This window comes from Stegodyphus dumicola, chromosome 5 (genome assembly GCF_044657685.1).
Source record: "Stegodyphus dumicola isolate Sdum_Otavi_A_Nest chromosome 5, ASM4465768v1".
Classification (NCBI taxonomy): Eukaryota; Metazoa; Arthropoda; class Arachnida; order Araneae; family Eresidae; genus Stegodyphus; species Stegodyphus dumicola.
This window is the reverse complement of record NC_140772.1, coordinates 73,338,517-73,359,259: the sequence shown is the minus strand read 5'-3', so window position 1 is coordinate 73,359,259 and position 20,743 is coordinate 73,338,517. Positions and strand designations below refer to the sequence as shown.

At 35.0% G+C, this 20,743-nt stretch overlaps 1 protein-coding gene across 6 annotated transcripts in view; it reads left to right on the top strand.

The window, feature by feature from the left end:
* The window catches only part of LOC118188568 (RIMS-binding protein 2-like), a 481,985-nt gene that overhangs the window by 90,555 nt on the left and 370,687 nt on the right, over positions 1-20,743 (top strand). For 5 of the 6 annotated variants that reach the window (XM_085816767.1, XM_085816770.1, XM_085816769.1 and 2 more), the window contains exons 3-4: positions 12,556-12,723; positions 17,594-17,695. In XM_085816767.1, the coding sequence (XP_085672893.1) occupies positions 12,556-12,723; positions 17,594-17,695 (270 nt within the window). The remainder of the gene's footprint in view (positions 1-12,555; positions 12,724-17,593; positions 17,696-20,743) is intronic. The other variant, XM_085816768.1, reaches the window with a different exon arrangement.

The following is a 20,743-nucleotide window of genomic DNA, read 5'->3' as shown; positions in this document are numbered from 1 at the left end:
TCACAAAACGTATATATATATATATGTGTGTATATATATATATACATATATTCACTCTGTTAACCGGCTGAGTAATCTCAGTTTCTTTACTCTTATATGTTTGTAAATTGTGCTTTAAAAATGATTGAATTATGTTGTTCTTATCTTCTGGTTAAGGATTTTATGCCTTAGTAAGTCTGCTTGCAATATTTGTGGAGTTATCAACAATTTAAAAGTTGTTCAAGTGCAGCTAAGCCTAATTAATTTTGCGATTTGTTTACATTTCAAACTTTGCAAAATAGCGGATTTGTTACCAATCTAGAGAAACTAAGCTTCCCAACAACAAAGATAAAGCCTTCTTTTATTATTGCGAATTATATCATGTTTAATCCATTCTGGAATTTATTCAAGGAAATAAATGTTTAAGATTTACTTCGTAATTTTTAACATAGATATTTTGCGATTTTATGTATTTTTGCCTTCTCGCGAAGTCAGAACTGAATTAATTGAATGAGAAATACTGAATCGTCTGTGAAAAACTGTTTCTTTTTTTGTTGTTGTTTGCTTAATTTCTTTTATACATCGTTTTAAATTTATTATAGTATTTCAATAGAACATGGCAACGATTAGATAATTCTTCAAATGATATAAATTTATATGCATTCTGAAATGTATAATATGAACGAAATGTAACTCTGTTAAGTGAACCTAGCGCCAGAGTATCGCTATGGTAAATAAATATCATAATTTTAAAAGGCGTATTTATTCTATTGTGGTTTATGCGCTATCGACGAAGTAGATTTAATTCAGTCCAATAACTATAAATGGAAAAAAAAAAAAAAAAAATGCGTATAATTTAATATTCAGTGCAAGGAAGTCATGTGGTGGTCATCAGAATTTTTCAATTCAATATGGAGTATGTAAAAAGTACATATTTTTAGTTGTAATTTAGATTAATTGTTAAAATGTTTGCTTATAATCAAGTATTAGCTAACTTACTGTAGTTATAATTTAGATTAACTGCTATAACTGTTACATATAATTAAGTGTAAATATTTGTTAAAATTTACTCAAAAGTTGAGAACTACATCAAAACGTTTAAAGAATTAATATGCGTAATTCAGAAGTCAAACAACAAAAATCAGCACTATATTTACAAAATTTTCACAGGACTAGTTTCGATGGTTTTACCGAACCACCATCTTCAGCTGCAAAACCGCAAATGAACAAGATAGGAAATAATGATTAGATAAGATAAGAAAGCCTGGACAAGAATAAGCAAGTGGCGCCATCTGTTGGTAAAACCAGAACTAAAACATAATTTCTTTAAAGGCCGAAGGCAAATTTGGATTGGAATTAGGATCGTTAACTAGAACAGAAAGATTTTTATGAATGTGAAATGCCTCTAGAAAATCCAGTTCTCCAATGGAAGATGTTTTTTGAATAATTTTGGCAGCAGAAAAACTGAAAGTGTGGTTTTCGGACCAACAATGTTGAGCAACAGAAGACTTCTGTGTTTCCTTTTTTCTAACATATGCCTCATGTTCCTTGACGCGAAATTTTAAGGCTCTCTTAGTTTGGCCAATGTAAATTAAACCACACTGGCAAGGAATCCTATAAATACCCCAGGAATTCATATCCGGAATGGGGTCCTTGAGTATGGAACTCGGAATTTTATTGATGGGAGAATAAACAACCCGAAAGTTAAATTTCTGCAAAATATGTGCAACTTTATAGCTAATTGATGGAAAGAAGGGAATGACAACAGAATTTTTATAATCTCCTAAAACAAGATAGTGACTTTTAGTGTGTTGAGATGAGAATTTTTTAACTGCTTGATTAATAATGTTGGGTGGAAAGCCCCTGTCAATAGCTATTGCTTTTAAATACTTTAGTTCTTCATCAAGGGCTAGTTTGGAGGAGCAAACTTGAAGAGCACAGAAAACATAGGAATAAAATGAAGCTAACTTTTGTTTAGTCGGATGACATGATTTAAAGTGTGGTGGAAGGCAAACCGATGAAGGTTTACGGTAAACCGTAGTACTGAAGTTGGATGTGTTACGTGTGACCAGAATGTCGAGAAACGGAAGAGAATTGCAAGTCTCAAGTTCAAAAGTGAACTGAATAGCAGGATCAATAGAATTCATTGTTGAAAGAACTTTATTTAAATCATCTTTATTACCTTCAAACAGAGTAAAAGTATCGTCTACGTAGCGGAACCATGCCGGGAAGTTTAAAGTTTCAAACAATTTTGATTCATAATAATGCATGTAGATATCAGCCAGGATGGGACTGAGGGGGCTTCCCATGGCTAATCCCCCAGTTTGCTTGTAATATTTATTTTGGAAAACAAAATGTGTTTGTTTCAAACAGAGTTGAGTGAGAGAAATTAGCTCAATTTCGATGCAAGAGAAATGAAATTCGCGAAGTCTGGTTTCTAGATATCTTAATGCACCCTCCACTGGGACATTGGTGAATAATGATTTTACATCAAAAGAAACCATGAGTAAATTACTAGGAGAAATGTTTTTAACTTTTTTTACAAACTCTATTGAATTTTTTATGGTGTAAATGTTATTGTCTAATAGAGTTGAAAATCTAGAAACTAAATATTTAGCTAATGGATACGAGGCAGTACCTAAATTTGATACAATAGGGCGGAAAGGAATACCACTTTTATGAATTTTGGGAAGAGCATATAATCTGGCACAATTCGCAACAGATGGGATAAGTGAATGTTTTAAGTTGGCTGAAATGATTTGCGAAGATTTGATCGCAGTTTTTATTTTTGACAAATCCGAAGGTGAAGGATCTTTAGGGATCGGATTATATGGTCCTTCGTTTAAGAGTTTAGTGACACCATCGATGTAAGTGTTCCTATCCATGACGACTATCTGGCCACCTTTGTCGGCCTTTGAAATAATAATATCCGGGTTAGAATGAATTTCACGCAATGTAGCTCTTTCTCTCGCAGTTAGATTTGGTTTCAAAGGTTTATTATTGAATTTCACATTATGGGCGATAAGATGCCTAATCATTTCTTTCTGTGAATCTGAAACTTTACTGAACTTGAAAGCTTTTTCGATAGGAGCCAAAATCTTTGGAATCGAGGGTTTACAGGTTTGTGAGAAGTTAAAATTATATTTTAGAATTCTCTCTTGTTCTTCTGAAAGACTAACATTAGAAATATTAACTATTGGCTTGATGTTTACAATGGGAAGATTTTTTGAACTACTTGAACTGGAAGATTGTAAAAGAAGTTTTTCGAATTTAACTGCAAGGGTATTTTTATGACGGTTAACTGCATTCTCCGTTCTAGACCAAGACTTTTGTTCAAGGGCAGGGAATTTTGGATATGATTTAGCGAGTTCCAGATGAAGCTTATAGAGTTCACGTTCAATTTTGGACAATTGTTGACGTGTATCCCTTATGACGGACCGAAGTAAGGCAAGCTTGCAATTTAACAGAATTCTTGAAACGCGAATTTCATTTCTCTTGCATCGAAATTGATGAGCTAATTTCTCTCACTCAACTCTGTTTGAAACAAACACATTTTGTTTTCCAAAATAAATATTACAAGCAAACTGAGGGATTAGCCATGGGAAGCCCCCTCAGTCCCATCCTGGCTGATATCTACATGCATTATTATGAATCAAAATTGTTTGAAACTTTAAACTTCCCGGCATGGTTCCGCTACGTAGACGATACTTTTACTCTGTTTGAAGGTAATAAAGATGATTTAAATAAAGTTCTTTCAACAATGAATTCTATTGATCCTGCTATTCAGTTCACTTTTGAACTTGAGACTTGCAATTCTCTTCCGTTTCTCGACATTCTGGTCACACGTAACACATCCAACTTCAGTACTACGGTTTACCGTAAACCTTCATCGGTTTGCCTTCCACCACACTTTAAATCATGTCATCCGACTAAACAAAAGTTAGCTTCATTTTATTCCTATGTTTTCCGTGCTCTTCAAGTTTGTTCCTCCAAAGTAGCCCTTGATGAAGAACTAAAGTATTTAAAAGCAATAGCTATTGACAGGGGCTTTCCACCCAACATTATTAATCAAGCAGTTAAAAAATTCTCATCTCAACACACTAAAAGGCACAATCTTGTTTTAGAAGATTATCCGAAGTCTGTTGTCTGAAATTCTGTTGTCATTCCCTTTTTTCCATCAATTAGCTATAAAGTTGCACATATTTTGCAGAAATTTAACTTTCGGGTTGTTTATTCTCCCATCAATAAAATTCCGAGTTCCATACTCAAGGACCCCATTCCGGATATGAATTCCTGGGGTATTTATAGGATTCCTTGCCAGTGTGGTTTAATTTACATTGGCCAAACTAAGAGAGCCTTAAAATTTCGCGTCAAGGAACATGAGGCATATGTTAGAAAAAAGGAAACACAGAAGTCTTCTGTTGCTCAACATTGTTGGTCCGAAAACCACACTTTCAGTTTTTCTGCTGCCAAAATTATTCAAAAAACATCTTCCATTGGAGAACTGGATTTTCTAGAGGCATTTCACATTCATAAAAATCTTTCTGTTCTAGTTAACGATCCTAATTCCAATCCAAATTTGCCTTCGGCCTTTAAAGAAATTATGTTTTAGTTCTGGTTTTACCAACAGATGGCGCCACTTGCTTATTCTTGTCCAGGCTTTCTTATCTTATCTAATCATTATTTCCTATCTTGTTCATTTGCGGTTTTGCAGCTGAAGATGGTGGTTCGGTAAAACCATCGAAACTAGTCCTGTGAAAATTTTGTAAATATAGCGCTGATTTTTGTTGTTTGACTTCTGAATTAGTATTTATTCGGCGTGTTATTGTGTCTTAATTAATATGCATGTCTTCTTTTTTTATTGATATTATTATGATAGAATACACAAAGTTAGCTTTCTAAGATATGCCTTGGTAGATGAATTTTAAATAGAAATTTTCTTCAACCCGGATGGCACTACCTTGTTCAGAGGTCTTATTCACTTGGCCACAAGTGAGTTCCAGAGGGCTCAGTATTGTTTTGTCGTCCGACTAGAGCTGGAAATGTCCTACCAGGGAATTTTTCTGTTTGAGGAGTCGAATAGGTCAATTATGGGTTTAATGTCGCAATCTTCCTGGTGGTCTTTCCTGGCTTCTTGAGCCTCGGTCAGCCGATGTTGATATTGTAATTTGTCGTGCGACGGAGTTAAGGAGCTCTTATTTCTCTTCGACCCTAGAACAATATCGGCAGCTTTCTGGGCAAGGTCTCCTAGACAGGGCGTCAACGTTTCCATGTGATGATCCCTTCCGATTATGGATAGTGATGTCATACTCCTAGAGTCTCTGTATCCACCTGGCTATTTGGGCTTCAGGATTCTTGAAATTTAGAAGCCAAGTCAACGATGCATGATCCGAGCGGAACAGAAATTTCCTGCCTTAGAAATAATGATGGAAATGTCCTACGGCTTTTAACTATGGCGAGCACATTTTTCCTGGTGACACAGTAATACCTCTCCGGTTTAGAAAGGCACTTGCTCCGGTAGGCCACGAAACGTTCTTGGCCATTTATTTCTTGGGACAAAACAGCACCGACACTTTCATGGCTCACATCCGTGTCAAGAATAAATGGTCTGTCGAGCTGAGGATATGTCAGGATTGTATAAGGTATTTCTCCCGCTTTCCTAGCGTGCCTTCGTGGTGTAGTGGTTCTGCACGCTGGGCCGGTATTCCAGAGGTCCGAAGTTCGATTCCCGGCGAAGGCGGTTGCTATTTTTGATCTCTCCTGCTACCAAAAATATACCTAATGTCTCTACAATTGGAGCAAATGTTGAAGCTTCCTTCAAGTTGTTAAATGCATCCTCACATTCCTTTGTCCACAAGAACATTTGCTTACTCTTTGTCAGCTTGTGAAGGGGTCTTGCGATGAAAGAAAAGTCCTTCGCAAATCTCCTGTAATAGGTGCAAAGCCCTAGGAATCTTCTCAGCTGATGAACATTTTCCGGGCGTCTCCAGTCTTTAACTGCTGACACTTTTTCAGGATCCATACACACACCTTCAGCAGAGATGACATATCCGAAGTAAGAATCTTCCTAGATGACTAATTTACATTTGGCGGGACTTAACGTTGGATTGGCATCTTTAAGTTTCGAAGCACCTTTCTAAGATTTTCTAGATGTTTTTCAAAACTCTTCCCGACGATGATGATGTCATCCAATTATATCAGACAGGCTTCGTAGCAAAGACCTTTCAAAACAGTCTCCACGAGGCGTTCAAATATTGCCAGCGCATTACACAGTCCAAAAGGCATCATCTTGAAATGATGATGTCCTTGTCCGGTAGTAAATGCCGTCTTTTCTCGGTCATCCAGATGTATCTCTAATTATCAATATCCACTCTTCAGATCTAGCGTCGAAAACCACTTGCTTCCAGAAAGAGTGTCCAGAATGTCGTCAATTCTAGGAAGAAGGTAGCTGTCTTTCTTCGTAACCTCGTTCAACCGGCCATAGTCCCATAGTCAACGCAAAATCTGGTTGAATCGTCTTTCTTCCAGACGACTTGCAAGGCTCAATGATATCGCTTTCTTCCATGTTCTTCAGAAGTTTTCCTACCTTTTCCTGTTTAGCGATCGGTAGATGTCTTGGATGTTGCTTAATTCGTGGACGAACTCCGGTATCGATTATATGCTGCGTCAAACTATCGATTATATGCTCCGTCAGAAGATGAGTGGGAGAAAACTTCTTGGAGATCTTGAATGACACGTTCGGCAGCATTCTCTCTTCATCCTTTAGTTGTGCATTCTGCAATAACTCCGACGTTATGCTCTCTGAAGACACGGCTTCTGGGGTGTTACTCTTTCGTTTAACGCTGTTTACTGAGTACGTGCTGCAGCCACTTCACCTTTCTTAAAAACTCTCGCCTTGTCAGTTACATTTGCAACTCTCACCGGAATAATGGTTCTCTATAGGTCGACGAGTGCTGAGGCTACTAGTATTCTTTTCGGGCTGTTATACAGTTCTTCGGATATTCCGCGACGCCGTAGCGGAAATTTCTATTTTCGGCTATGTATCCAGGAAGTAAAATTTCTGCTCTTGCTAGTATTGTAATATCGTCTTGAGCTATGACTTTGTGGACAGATTTAACTCCATTAATTCCGAATAAGGCTATGTTCTCAGAGGCAAGATGCAGTTCGTTATAAAGTCCAAGGTAAATGGTATTTCCTCAGAAAAACCAATCCGAGTATGCTACGGTCTGTAATCTCTGCCGTATATACCGTGTAATAGTAGGCGGCACATCCAAACGTGATATGACTTTTCCGATCTTCTTGCCGGACACAGTCTGGAGGGTTACGCAGGGAGGCGTCCAGATAGGTTTGCCTTCCAGTTTTGAGCCAAATATTTTGTCATGATGGTAACGTTGGCTTCTGTATCGATGGTCATATTGCAGGGAACTGTCCCATGATGAAGAGTCTATTACTGCCGCCACTCATTGCAGAAATCTGAAGCGCTTTAAAATAGTACTTTTCATTATCTGGCAACCTCCATCCCACGAGATGGCCACTAATTAGTTTACCTCCTTCTTGCTAGAAGCGGTCTTAACATCCGTGCTCTGGGGTGTTCTGCAAATTTTTCGTATGTAACCTTCAGCACCGCATTTCCAGCACTTTAGGATCGGTTTCTTGTCACTAATATTCCGTCTCAAGGCATTGAGTTGTCTAGTCAAATCTAGACGAGCAGCCATTTGATCCTCTGACTTTTGGTCTTGAGCAGCTTTGATTGGGTGGCGGTCTCTACGAGTTGCTTGCTGGGCTGCCTCGAATTTCCTTGCGTACACTAGAGCGCGTTTTAAGTCCTTGACATCCGCCATTCGTAGACATTTCTGTATTTCAGGATCCCGGATGCCATCGATGAAATACTGCAGGGACAGGATTTCCTTCATTTCTGTCGGGCACTTCGAAGAGGCGAAATGAGACAGCCTTTCACTACCATCGCGAGCTCCTGTTTCCGTGGGCTTCTGTTGACGGTATTTAAATTGAAGCCTGCTGTAGTCTTTTAACATTTCTCCCCGAAACGCAGATCTAACGCCCCTGATAGAGCTTCGAAATCTAGCCTATGGTTTTCGGGAAGAGTCTGAAGGATATCCGCTGCGTCTGCTCTCAGAGAGGCGAGATGATAGGCCTTAGCTTGGGAATCTCATCCATTTGCTTCCGCCACTATAGAAAATTGTGTCTTATACCCTTGCCAAGAGGTCTTCCTATCATATGTGGATAGCTTCAGAGACGGACGAGCAGGCATGAATAAAAATTTAAAACTCTCATAATTGCTTCCTGCTGTCGCTAGGCACTCCTTAAGGTGTGAACTTCTTGACAGCAGCAGAAACCCTACCATTAATTTGTTACTTTGAACAGCAGGAACTCTTTCTTCGGTTCTTTGCTCCACAGCAGAAACTCTTTCTTCTATTTGTTCTTTTGCAGGAGAAACTCTTTCTTCAGTGTGTCCAACTTTATTTTTAACAGCGTCAGTTCAGCCTTCCTTAACCTCAAATTTGTTTTCTATTATACATGTAATCTCTCTTTTGATTTCTACTTGAACTATTTTCATCTTCTCTTTAACGGAATCTTGACTAGCTTTCATCGTTGCTTTAACGGTTTCTTGTCTCGTTTTCATCTCTCCTTGGCATGATTTCATTTCTTCTTTAAATGCAGCAAAGGCTTCCACCAACTGCTTTACTGTTCCTTCATCGCTCTTGTTATTGCCATTCAATCCCATTTCTTACACCAAAAGGTGTTGCGCGCGTACGGGTTCTTAATAGCTTGAATGTACAAATCCGATAAAAGGTTAATAAAATTTATTCTTATCACATGAAATATTACAAAACGTTGGAATTTTCGTCAGAGATATTTGTTTAATATCACAATATCACTCAATATAATCATTAGCTAGACTTTTAGCTACAACGTTAAATAGAACGCAATACACAGCGCAGAGAATGCTAATCCGATCAACAAAAATAACAGGAGCTAACTAAACAACTGAGCTGAGATGTCTGTGCCCGGCTTTTTAAAGCTTTCCATCGATCGCGAGAGACTAATTTCTTTGCTCGAGATTTCTGGAAAGCAAAAGAGTAGAATTATGGTTACAGCTGACACAGCAGTCAATTACATTTATTCAATTTAAATATAAATTACAAAATATCTACTTATTAAATGTTAAATGCATTTGCTCCTCTTTTTTCACTTTTCTGGCGTAGCCTTCTCTTAAAATATGTCTTGTCCTGCATTGCACGGTGAAATAAAACAATTTTAATTATAATTCTACTAACATTAGCTATCTAAATACAAAATTCGTAAGAATACTATAATTTAAAGTATGATTTAACAATTTGAAGCAATGGGTTTCTCACTTCTAATTTTGAATTTTTATACGCATTTGGAAGAGAGTAACGTCTTGCAACATCGGTTCAAAACATGGGTTTCGATCTGGATATATTTGGATTTTTTCTATTTCAGGGCACTCACTTGTTCAGCATGATATGGAATAGCATTAGATATATTAAAAAAAATAGTAAAATGTCAGTTTGTACGTCTGAAGAACGTTGCGTTGAGCTCCAAGAACTCCGCTCATGGTATCGCTTGATATAATTATGGTGAGCGTGAATATATGAACTATACCATTCATTGGATATGACGCGTCTCCGTATCATGGTACTTCCATGAGCGTAATGAAGATTTTCATGATGTTAGCGAGGTTTCGGCTTTTAGATATGTGCTGTCTTAGCGTCAGACTTTAGCGAAATCACGACAGATCACTAAACGTGTATACGAGTATATTTGATTGTCTTTTTTATCTTCAGCATCCTCTTCTGACGTAACGTTAGCGAGATAAATTGCCCGCTTCTTCATTTAAAGGCCTGTTGTGTGTGCACATTTGCTTAATATAGCTCCAATGGTAGCTGCATGGTCGTTCCTTGGTTGTTGCGATATGCTTTGTAAGAATTAAAGCCCTTCCTTCCTTGTGCTTATGTTGCATCGTGGTCAAATCTAGGAGGTTAAAGACTCGAGCCTAATCTCTAGCCAGGGCATTGTTGATTTTTCGAGATTTCGCTTTCTGAACAGCTGAATAACTCACTACCTCTACAGACAAACATCTCACTGTTGAAGGAGTTATCATTTTTTGTCCAGTCTGGCTATTCGAATAAAACTTCGAATATCTTTCAAGGATTTCCTGAGGTGTACTATATTTGTTTTAGAAATATTTAGACATTTTGCCTCCGTATATTTTGATTGCTTTAAACAGCCACTAGTAACAGCCTGTTGCAGGTAGTATCTAATGCTCTGAAGGCGCTTTTTAGCTGATTAATAGCTAAATCAAATTTAGAAATAGTGAAATTTGGTAAGTAGCGTAATTTGCTCAACATGTACCGAATTTAATTACATGATATAATATTGAAGTTTTCTCCCAAACATGAGACACTTGTTAATTACTCGTGAGGAATTATGCCCAAACCCACCGATTATTTAACCATCTCTACATCGAGATCGTTGTACAGGGTGATCAAATGGGAGCGACCGATGTTATGCCTTCAAGAAGTGGGCAAAGTGACGCATACGTTCAAAGCCTCACATGGTAGTTAAAACCCACCCTTGATTCCAGGCCCTTAGTTTCACTAACCATCATGCCGTCAAAGGTGATATTTTGTAATTTGCAAGTCAAAAAATTTGTTTTAATTAAACATCGTTGCATAGTTATAATTAATCATGCTATTTTCCTTAAATATAATATATTTATGCGTAGGAGTTTTGCACATACGGTGGAATCATGAACTCCTCAGTTCATGAAAAATTCGGCTCGCGAACAAATTATCAGAAAAAAAACGTTTCGGATCAGAATGGTTTCTTGAGTTACGAACGTTCAATTCAGCAACATCTGATTTTCGAAGGTGATTTGAGAGTGCAAGTACTTCATAATTAACATTCAGACACTTATAGAAACATCATTTTAATATTTACCTTAGTTAATTCTCATTAATTCTATTCTTATTATGCCTGGCGGCAAGTGACCTTACAGGATCATGAATTTGGTCTGGATGAAATTGTAGTTAGATTGGGTTTCATGCAGATAATTTGAAAGACTCAGCTTTTTTCTTTTCTTTCCCGTTTTTCTTTTTTTCTTTGTGTGTGTGTGTGTTATGTGTGCGTGCGCGCGTGTGCGTTAGTTATATCTATGATATTGTGTTTCTAGGCAGGACGACCTTCACAGTAAAGACGTGAGGTAATTATTAGATGATCATAAAAATCATCTCAGTCAAAATGGTAACAAGAATATGCAGCAGCAAAAAGCGATTGTGGAAGGAATGTCTTCAGAAGAAGAGAAAGAAAAATTACTTTAGCTGTGTAAACTGAAAAATTTGGGTCAAGGGTATGAGATGCAAAGTTTTCACGTAACGATTTTATCTTGATAAAGCAGTAGCATGCTACATCATAAGCATTTTCATTGATTCAGGTCTCACTTAAGAAACATTTTACAATGTAATAAATCAGACTGGATCAATTTTGATTTAAACGGAGGTCAAGAGTCGAATGATGCTTATTTTTATGGAATGGGACGCTCTTCCAAAATATAACATATTTATGTCATTATTCTCTACGTATGGCTGTTCGCCCTCCTTCGTCAGATACAGTAAAATTAAATGAAGTAATCTATTTAGTATTGTAGTGATCCTTATTATGATTTTTTTATATTGAATATTTTTCTTTGGTTATGAATTTGCGCATCGTGTATTTTTGTAAAATTTAAATTGACAGCCATCTGTAATCCCAGAACGAATTAATCCATTTTACATTAATTTTTATAGGGGGGAATATTTTGGTTGATGAACCACCTTTAGGAATGAATTAAATTCGAGAACTGATGTTTCACTGTATTAAATTTATTATTTATAGTTATTATTAAACTATAATTCATAATTATAATGGTTTTAAATCTGTTTATTGCGCTTTCAGACTCTTTCATAGATAATGTTAACTTTTAGTCGCTTTCTTACAATTTACTAATTCCGAAATTTTTCTAGCATGCCAGATTTGACAGTCAGAATTGACATTTATGATTTAAGTTTTACTAATAGTTAGCTTTATGTTAATTTCTTCCTTATGTCTTTTATCGTGTTGCATTATTCTCTTAGACCAAAGATTTAGGCAAATTTTACAAGTGGCAACCTCTAAAAACCGGAATGTAATCTTAACCGGGAGCTCAGTTGAATTTGTTCTATAGTACTCCCGTCTAGCTGCAGAAGCAATTCACCAAATACGAGTTTAGTGAAAATCAGTTTTCGTATTACGAAATTTCGTAAAATTTAATATTTTCGAGAATTTTTTCTGATTTTTATATAAAATAATACATATTCATAAACTTTTGTAAAAGTAAGAAATTTTGACTATGTAAATAAAGTATTACATAGTTCCTTCACTTTTACAAATTTACTTTATAGTTTACTTTTTTACTTATTTTATAGTTACATCATACCTCTTACTTTTACAAAAAATACTGTAAATAAAAATATTTTTTTGGTAAATTTGTTCTAAAACAGTTTTCTTTTTTTTTAGACTTCTCGGGAATTATACCGAGATAAAGTCCGAGTTCAAGCAGAAAAATATAGGAAACAGAAAGAGTTAAATAGAATCTCAGTCGAAAAGGCACAGAAACAAAAAGTGAGCATAACCAGGAATAAAAACGTAGAAAAAACTAAGTATTCCAAAGAAAATCCACTGGTGGTAAGTGTTCATTGCTTCAGTGCAAGTTTTATAGATCCGATTGAGAATATTTCTAGCAAAAAAGTGCGTTGTGAATCGTACCGAATAACCTAAAAGGCTTAAAGTGCCATCAAAAGCAAAAAGGATGTGATGAATTAAGGAGACTTTTACGCTAGAGATATAACATACGTATTACAATTTCTCCTTCCGAAATTTGGAAACACCGATTTTCCCTTCCGAAATGTGGAAACTGGAAGGCATAAAATTAGGACAGTAACTGTGATGCGTTAATTTGGGAAATTTGACGATTTGGTTATCCAGATGATTACCTAGATAAGATCTACTTATCTGTCTGTTTATTTCAGCGTCGAAAGTAGAAGTGTATCATGTGTTCTGACTGATGTAAAAGGTTTGAAAATAGAAAGTTTGATTCTAATAGACAATTTTTCTTTTGTTCAATTTATATCGGAATATTCTACAAAACTTGCGTATTCTTTTGATATGAAATTAGTACTTCTTTGCAATTAAATTTGTACAGTCACCACATCAAACTAATGCCAAATGAATTTATGTGGTTCGTCGTTTTCCATAAAAGTGAAATTTCTTTGGTAAACCAAAAAATGGTCTTTCATTACTTTCTTCTAAAGATATAAAAGGCTTAAAAGACATGTATGGCTTTTGTAAAAAATGAAATGGTATTTTGGCGAACTCTCGTAAAGAGAGGAATATGTTAATCTGAAGTTAATAATAATTAATTTTTAGAATCAAAGTTAGGAAAGTTTACTTGCGCCGAATATTTACAAACATAAAGTTAACAATTAAAACTAATAAAATATAATCAAATATGTAGGACTCCTCTTAGAAAACCTTTATCGGTTAAACAACAAACATAACAATTTGCAGTTTTCAGTGCCTTTATTTTTAGGGCTTAATTTTTAAAATAAGCAGCAATACTAAAAACAGTAAGAAAACGGCTTAATAGTAGACAAAGTAATAATGATTAAAAATACAAAATACAATAAATAAATAAATAATAAAATGAAATAAAAAATATTATAAGTTGTAGAGACATTAGTTATTTTTGGAAGCAGGCAAAAGAGATTGAAAAATTAGCAGCGCCTTCGCCGGGAGTCGAACCGCGGACCTCTCAATTACGCGCTGACCGTGCTGACCACTACACCACAAGGGCTCGTTAAGAAGGCGGGAGAAATATCTGATAAAGTTAAAAAAATAATTAATAAAGCGGGAAGAGAAAGCATTTGATTATGAAACATAATGCATGTATATGACTATTCATTTACATAAAAGGACAAAAATAAATCGATTACTTCATATTTAGCATGCATTGCTGATAATCACATTTGTAATGAAGCGTACACATTAAGTATATGAAAGAGGAAAAAGAAATTTCACCACTTTATAAATAATCCAAATTCCTAGTAATTAGATTTGCATAATTAATATAAAATTATTATATAAATAACTGATATAAAAACCAAGCCTTATCACCATCCAAGCTTACCTAACAGTGAGCAACCTCCAAGTTCTATTAAGTGTTCATAATACGTATTTATTCTAGCACATAAGTAATAATTATTCTTCCGCATTGAATTTGTATTTTGTACTAAATTTTTTATTCTTCTATATTCATTCCCTCGTATTAATTCTACTGTATTGTAATTCATGTACACCGGCTGCCCTGTGCAAGCAATTGTGCAATGTGTATTACCATCCTAGCCTGCCTAGAAGTGAGCAACCTCCAAGTATTGATTGGTTAACAGAATGTAATTATCCTAGCTCATAAGTAGTATCTCTTGTTATGTATTGAATCTGTATTTAGTACTGAATTTGTGTTTATCATTTTGTATATAATATTTCGTATATCATGTACACCAAGTATTCTACGTATGTATTTTGTAATTGTGCAATGTGTATGTATATATCTCTTAACGAGATCAAAGCTTATAGCAAAAGACTGAAGACCCCTGTTTAGCCATGTCATTAATGTTTTAAGTATAAATAAATTCCCAGTGGCCGCTTAGGGTGGCAGGCTAGCAGGAAATTGGGCGCTGGGTTTCGGCGTCGGGTGCAAGATGTCCGTGTGGCCTCTGCCTGACTCTAGATACAGGTGGACGTGGCGCTACACCGATTAACCACAATGTTAAAGGGATGATTCCCACGTTCCCCCCCGTCGCATATCACATATGGCATTGCCATCATAATTCTCACAATTTGAAGTAATGAATCTGCTTTATACTTCTTTATCATCTGTCATTCCTTTCCAGTTTATTTATTCTAGATTATGGAAATTTCATGAATATATAAGAAGCCGTATAAAACATCCAGATAAAAAGTATAGAAACAGTGGAGAGATATTTTCAATTTGGCCTTCTTGCTTTCACTAAATCTCAGTCGTTCTCCAAAGATTTATAGATTTTCAGATGTTGAATATTTGCATCTTCCTTCTAAGTATTCCATTTGAATGCAATAGAATGCCTTACATCTTCGTCCTAAGAATTCCCACTGAATGCAGTGGAACATCTTATAGTTGCGCTTGGATTACGAGTTCCATCTTTCTGATCAAATGCAGTCTTGCATTAACATCTGTCGTAAGTAATTTCTTCGCCATACCCCTTTCTAAAAAATGTTATATGCACGACGATATTGAGTTGTTTGCCAACGCTTAAATATTTCTGGATGCTGTTGGTATTCCATTATTTCTTTTTATCTGAGCTTATTGCGACTTGTTTTTCTTTTCTTATTAAATTATTATTTATCCTTTACTAATTTTCATTTTGATTGCATATTTGCCTTCCGTTATGATCCTAATTTGATGAGTACTTTCATCATTTTAAGAAACTCGTAACTGACAATGTATTCCTAAGCTTTTGTGAGCACCCAAGTATTTGAAAGTTTGTTATGCATTTAATATTATTTAGTTCAATTGTGCTTTTACTCCTGAAACTAATTTGTTAATCACCGGATTATCAGCTGGTGTCAATTTTGCATTTGCATATTTATCTGAATTTAGTAGTTTCATTCCTTGCGATTTGTGCTATTCTATCAATTTTTTAAAAATTTATTTATTCTATGTTTTATGTTTATTCTATGCTTTAAGTTCTTTAATTCGTAAAATATGTCTGGAAGATAAATCGTTTTTATCTATTCTTATTTTGCATTTTTTCCATGTAAGGTTTTAATTCCTGATAAAGTTCCTGATCTTAGATTTACTTTTATATCGCATATACGTTTCGTTGTCGGTTACTAACAATAATCGAGTTATATCAACTTCCAAAGAATGGATGTACTCCTGTTTAACTATCCATTAACTTAATCAGTTTGCTCAAATGGTCGGCGTCGCTAGTGCGATGTTCTTTCAGAGAAATAAGTATCTTGCATATGGGATTAGGACATAAATCCACTTATCTAAACAAGTGGTCTCAAACTGAAATTGTACGTGAACTGAATGCACAATCTGAAAACAACTGGCGGACCTGAGAATTATTTTTTAACAAAATGAAAATTTTTTACCCAAAAAGTATATTTTAATTAAATTTTAACTTTCGCTTATTAAACATTTATCAAAACATACATAAACAATAATAATCATAACATAACGAGGAAAATTTCAAGTTTATATTTATTTCCTATCTAAAGACATTTCTATTTGTTACATTTTATAATTCGAACATATTGACAACTAAATATTAAATTTTCATACCGATATTAATTTTAAATAATTCTAATATGTTCTTCTAATATGTCTAAATAGGTTCTAATATGTAAATAATTCTAATATATACTTCTTCTAATATGTCTTCTATTCTTCTAATATGTCTAATTATTCATTAAAAAACTTATTTTAATTTAAAATGAAAATAAACAAATAGTGAAATTTTCCTGAGTATTCGCAGAAATCTTTCCAAGAGGGACAAAGAGAATAAGTGAAAACAGTCTAGTCTCTTTCTCCTAATTCAGAAGTCAAACAACAAAAATCAGCGTTTATTTACAAAATTTTCACAGGTCTAGTTTCGATGGTTTTACCGAACCACCATTCTCAGCTGCAAAACCTCAATTGCAGCTGAGGATGGTGGTTCGGTAAAACCATCGAAACTAGTCCTGTGAAAATTTTGTAAATATAACGCTGATTTTTGTTGTTTGACTTCTGAATTAGTATTTATTCGGCGTGTTATTGTGTCTCTTTCTCCTATTACATTTTTTTTCAACACACACACACATATATATATAAAGAAATACATATGCTTTTATGAATGGTAATAAATTTCTTTGCTTCATATACCATGACGCTCGATCGAATTTCGATTCTGGAAAAGTTTGTAACTTTGGGGAAAAACGTCTAGATATTATCTTTATTACGCATTCTGTCAATCGGTTCTTTTCTTATTAATTCTAAACTGTGAAAAAAAGCGCTTGACTATAAATATTTTCCCAAACAAAGCGATTATTCTTAGCGAAAAAAGTCGTAACTGCGTGTATTTATTTTCCGACAAGTACGAATAAAATTAATGAAATGTGTGTCTTCAAATCATTCAATAAGATTTATATCACATTTTAAATTAATTAGCTCAATGTGATTTTGTTGTGTGTTAGTAACATTCGTTTTTGATGGTAATAAAAATAATGTAAACTTGGACTTTAGCTAATTAAAATATTTTGAAATCTTTGTAGCAACGTATTTGCTATAAATACATAATCGAAATGTATTTGTGTGCTGCATAAAATTGCTGCAGCCGTATGCGGCCTGCTAGTTTGCGATCTTTGATCTAGAGAATCACTGATCTTTTAATCATTGCTGATTACTTATGTAATGACTTTGTTTAAAAATATTACAAATATTTAATATTATTCCTAATGTTTCTAATTTGTTCAGCAGGGAAGCCTGTACCGGAATGTTGCTGAGTTACAGAATATAATTCGTCAGTCATCAAAAGAACGATTACAGTTGGAACGCCATCTAGCGAGAGCTACCGAAGTAAGAATTTTGTCACTGTTAATGCAAAGAAAAAAAATTAAAAACATTTTTTCAAACCTTTCAAATACAGTCAATTCCAGTTAACAAAACCCATAATACTTAATTTGAATAAATCTTAAAAAAGGAATGCAGTAGAAGAAATAACTAGAATTTGCTTTGCTTATATAAGGCAATATACTGTTTAAAGGAAAAATTCGCTGGATCGGGAAATCTCACAATAATGGCTATTGTATATAAGTCTGAATCCAAATATAAATTTTAATGAGCTAAAATAAGAATGAATTCTCTTATCATGATAAATTCTCGAGGAGTATGTGTCTTTGAAAGTATCATTTCACGAAGTGTTTCGAAAATTGGTAATCTTTTCTCTGCAGTGTGGACGATGATGGAGTCCAGTCAGTCTAGTTTGGAAATCGAACCCAGAGCGGCCTATCTCTGTTCAGCTTTGTTACTCATTTGGCCACTGATGAGCGCAGTCAGTAAGGAGCAAGGAAAATTGAAGATGTGGCTAATACACAGTAAGAATTACAGTTGCGAGGATGAAATGTCCAAAGGCTTACTTCTAAAGCAATTTTTTGGAAATGCCAGTTTTGGGAATCCCATTGCCCATATATTCATTCAGTTGTATTATCACTGACAGCGTTGCGCAGGATGCACGATAGGGTAGACCGATATTACATTTGCGAGAAAGAGGAAAAGACACTAGCAAACAACCAAACTTTATGCGAGAGTCAATTGAAGCTAAGAGTAGCAGTTAGCCTTCCCTAGCCACAATGCCGTTTAGGGCGGCCAACGATGAAAATATCAGAAAAATTAATCGGGTAAAGGAAGTGATGGCATTTGATCTAGAAAAAAGATTTTAAAAAGTGCCCGAGAGGATATATTGAAATCTCTTTAAGACGTCTCCACCCACGCTTCAAGGACAGTTGATTTTCCGAGAGACCACATTTTCAAAGGAGCATTATTTTAATTAAACACTGAAACCAAGCAATTTTCGAACATAGATATCATTTAATTACTTATGACCATCATACATAATAAATAAGATGCATTCCACGAAGTTCTAAGCACATTTTTTTTTTAACAGGCTGTATTCTTAAGAAAAAAAGGATGAAGAAAGAGATTCAATGTAAGTGCTTAAACCATTCGCTGTTAGTAATCCTCATTTCCCTCCTTTCTCTCATTCATGTGGTTTAAGAAGGCGTTGCCGCAAAAACGAAAATAAAAAAAAATAAATAAATAAAATAAAACTTCGAAAATTCTTGTCGTTGCCACAAAATAAAAAATGAAACTTCAGGAAAACAGTACATTATTCAAACACGTCTATATCACTTCCGTTGTTACATCCCTTTTACTGTGGCGTCGCTTCCTCCTTCCGACGACACTTGCTTACTACTGCCCATTATCGAACTTTCGGAAGCTCCTTATTGTAAGACACAGGGTATGTTTACTATTTTTTTAAAATTAATTAGTGATTTGGGGTTTCTCGTTGATTACCGGCATCCTTCGAGATTACGATTTGTGCCACACCATTAATCCGCCTGTAATAATATTTACACTATTTTTCAGAAATCTTTTTTAATGTATATTTGAAAAATCATAGTAAACTGCATACTTAGTGGATTTACTGTGTAGGATGGTTGCAGTTTTATCGTGATGAATTTTATTGCCTAATAAATGCGCTGAAAAACAGTTTTTGAAAAATTGTGTGTTTCTTAAAACAAATGGGAAATTCCTAAAACAATGGAAATTATCTAAAATGCTACAAACATTTCTGAATTTTAACCATTAACAACTATTAAAACAGTACAGACTTCCTTGTTACATATAAACTTGGAATATAGCACTTATCTTAATTATTTAAATATTAAGTCCGAAATATGGGTGTTAAATTTTAATGCATTCTTACTTATGATGATCATTCTTACTGGATTTTCCGGGAAGTCCTTTATTCCAGCTTTGCGTCCCGCATAGATATGCGACCCGAAATTAAATATTCGTCAAAACAGTATTTCCGTGTACGAATCGTATTATTTTCAGAGCCTTGCATTGGCGTCATGATATGCCACATGAAGTATTTTTTTATGTGTGGGGCATGACTTATCGGCGATGGTGTTGCCAATACATCAACAGGCCCTCGATGCGAGAGCATCGTGAAACTTTTCTACCAACCACCAAACTGACTCGCTTTACACTGCCACTGCACATAAACTACGTGGCACTAATAAATCAGGGAGTTAAACTAGCAAATTTCTTATTGCGTTATCCTACCATCTGCGCTGACGACGTGATGATCGTTTGTGGTGACATGGTTGGGAATGGGCGTCTTACAGCGCAAACGAACACAGCTCGCATTACAAATTTACGGCTGACATAATTCCGCTTTGGCATTTTCCGTTGAAAACTTTAAATAAGGGTTCACTTTTCAAACTGTTGCCATCAAATATTACAGTTCCTCTATTATATTTAAAGAAATTAAATGATGAAGAATCTGCATAAATGTATGTATGTTTCTCACATTGTGATGAAACGACGGCACCTAGAGACATCCAATTCTGAATAACGTACGCTTCCACCCGAATATGGGCATCTGGAAGCCCAAATTTGGAATTTTGAATTTCTTTTATTATCTGTTTCATATTTTGTAAAACTTTAACGAATGTTTGATTAACGAACTCAAAAATTTCAAAGCGAGCAATGACAACACTGTACCGGGGGGGGGGAAGCGTTTTTATCTCCAGCGCGCGAAACTGTGTATCGGAAATTCTAAAGATATGTTCATTTTAAAATTATTTTACGATATTGCTGTTTAACTGAATTTTATGGTGTAAGTGCGGAGAACATGATATTCAATAAATAAAGGTAGTCCACAAAACGTTTAAAAAACGCCCTGTGGACGTAATGTCAGATGTGAAAGCTTTCAGATTTTTTGAAATTATTTTACTTTATTTATTTATTTTTTCCATGTCACTGTTGCAAGGATCGTTTTAATGTACGTAGATTATAGGAACTAGTTCCTCGGATTCCCAGCTGTCAGTATACGGGCGC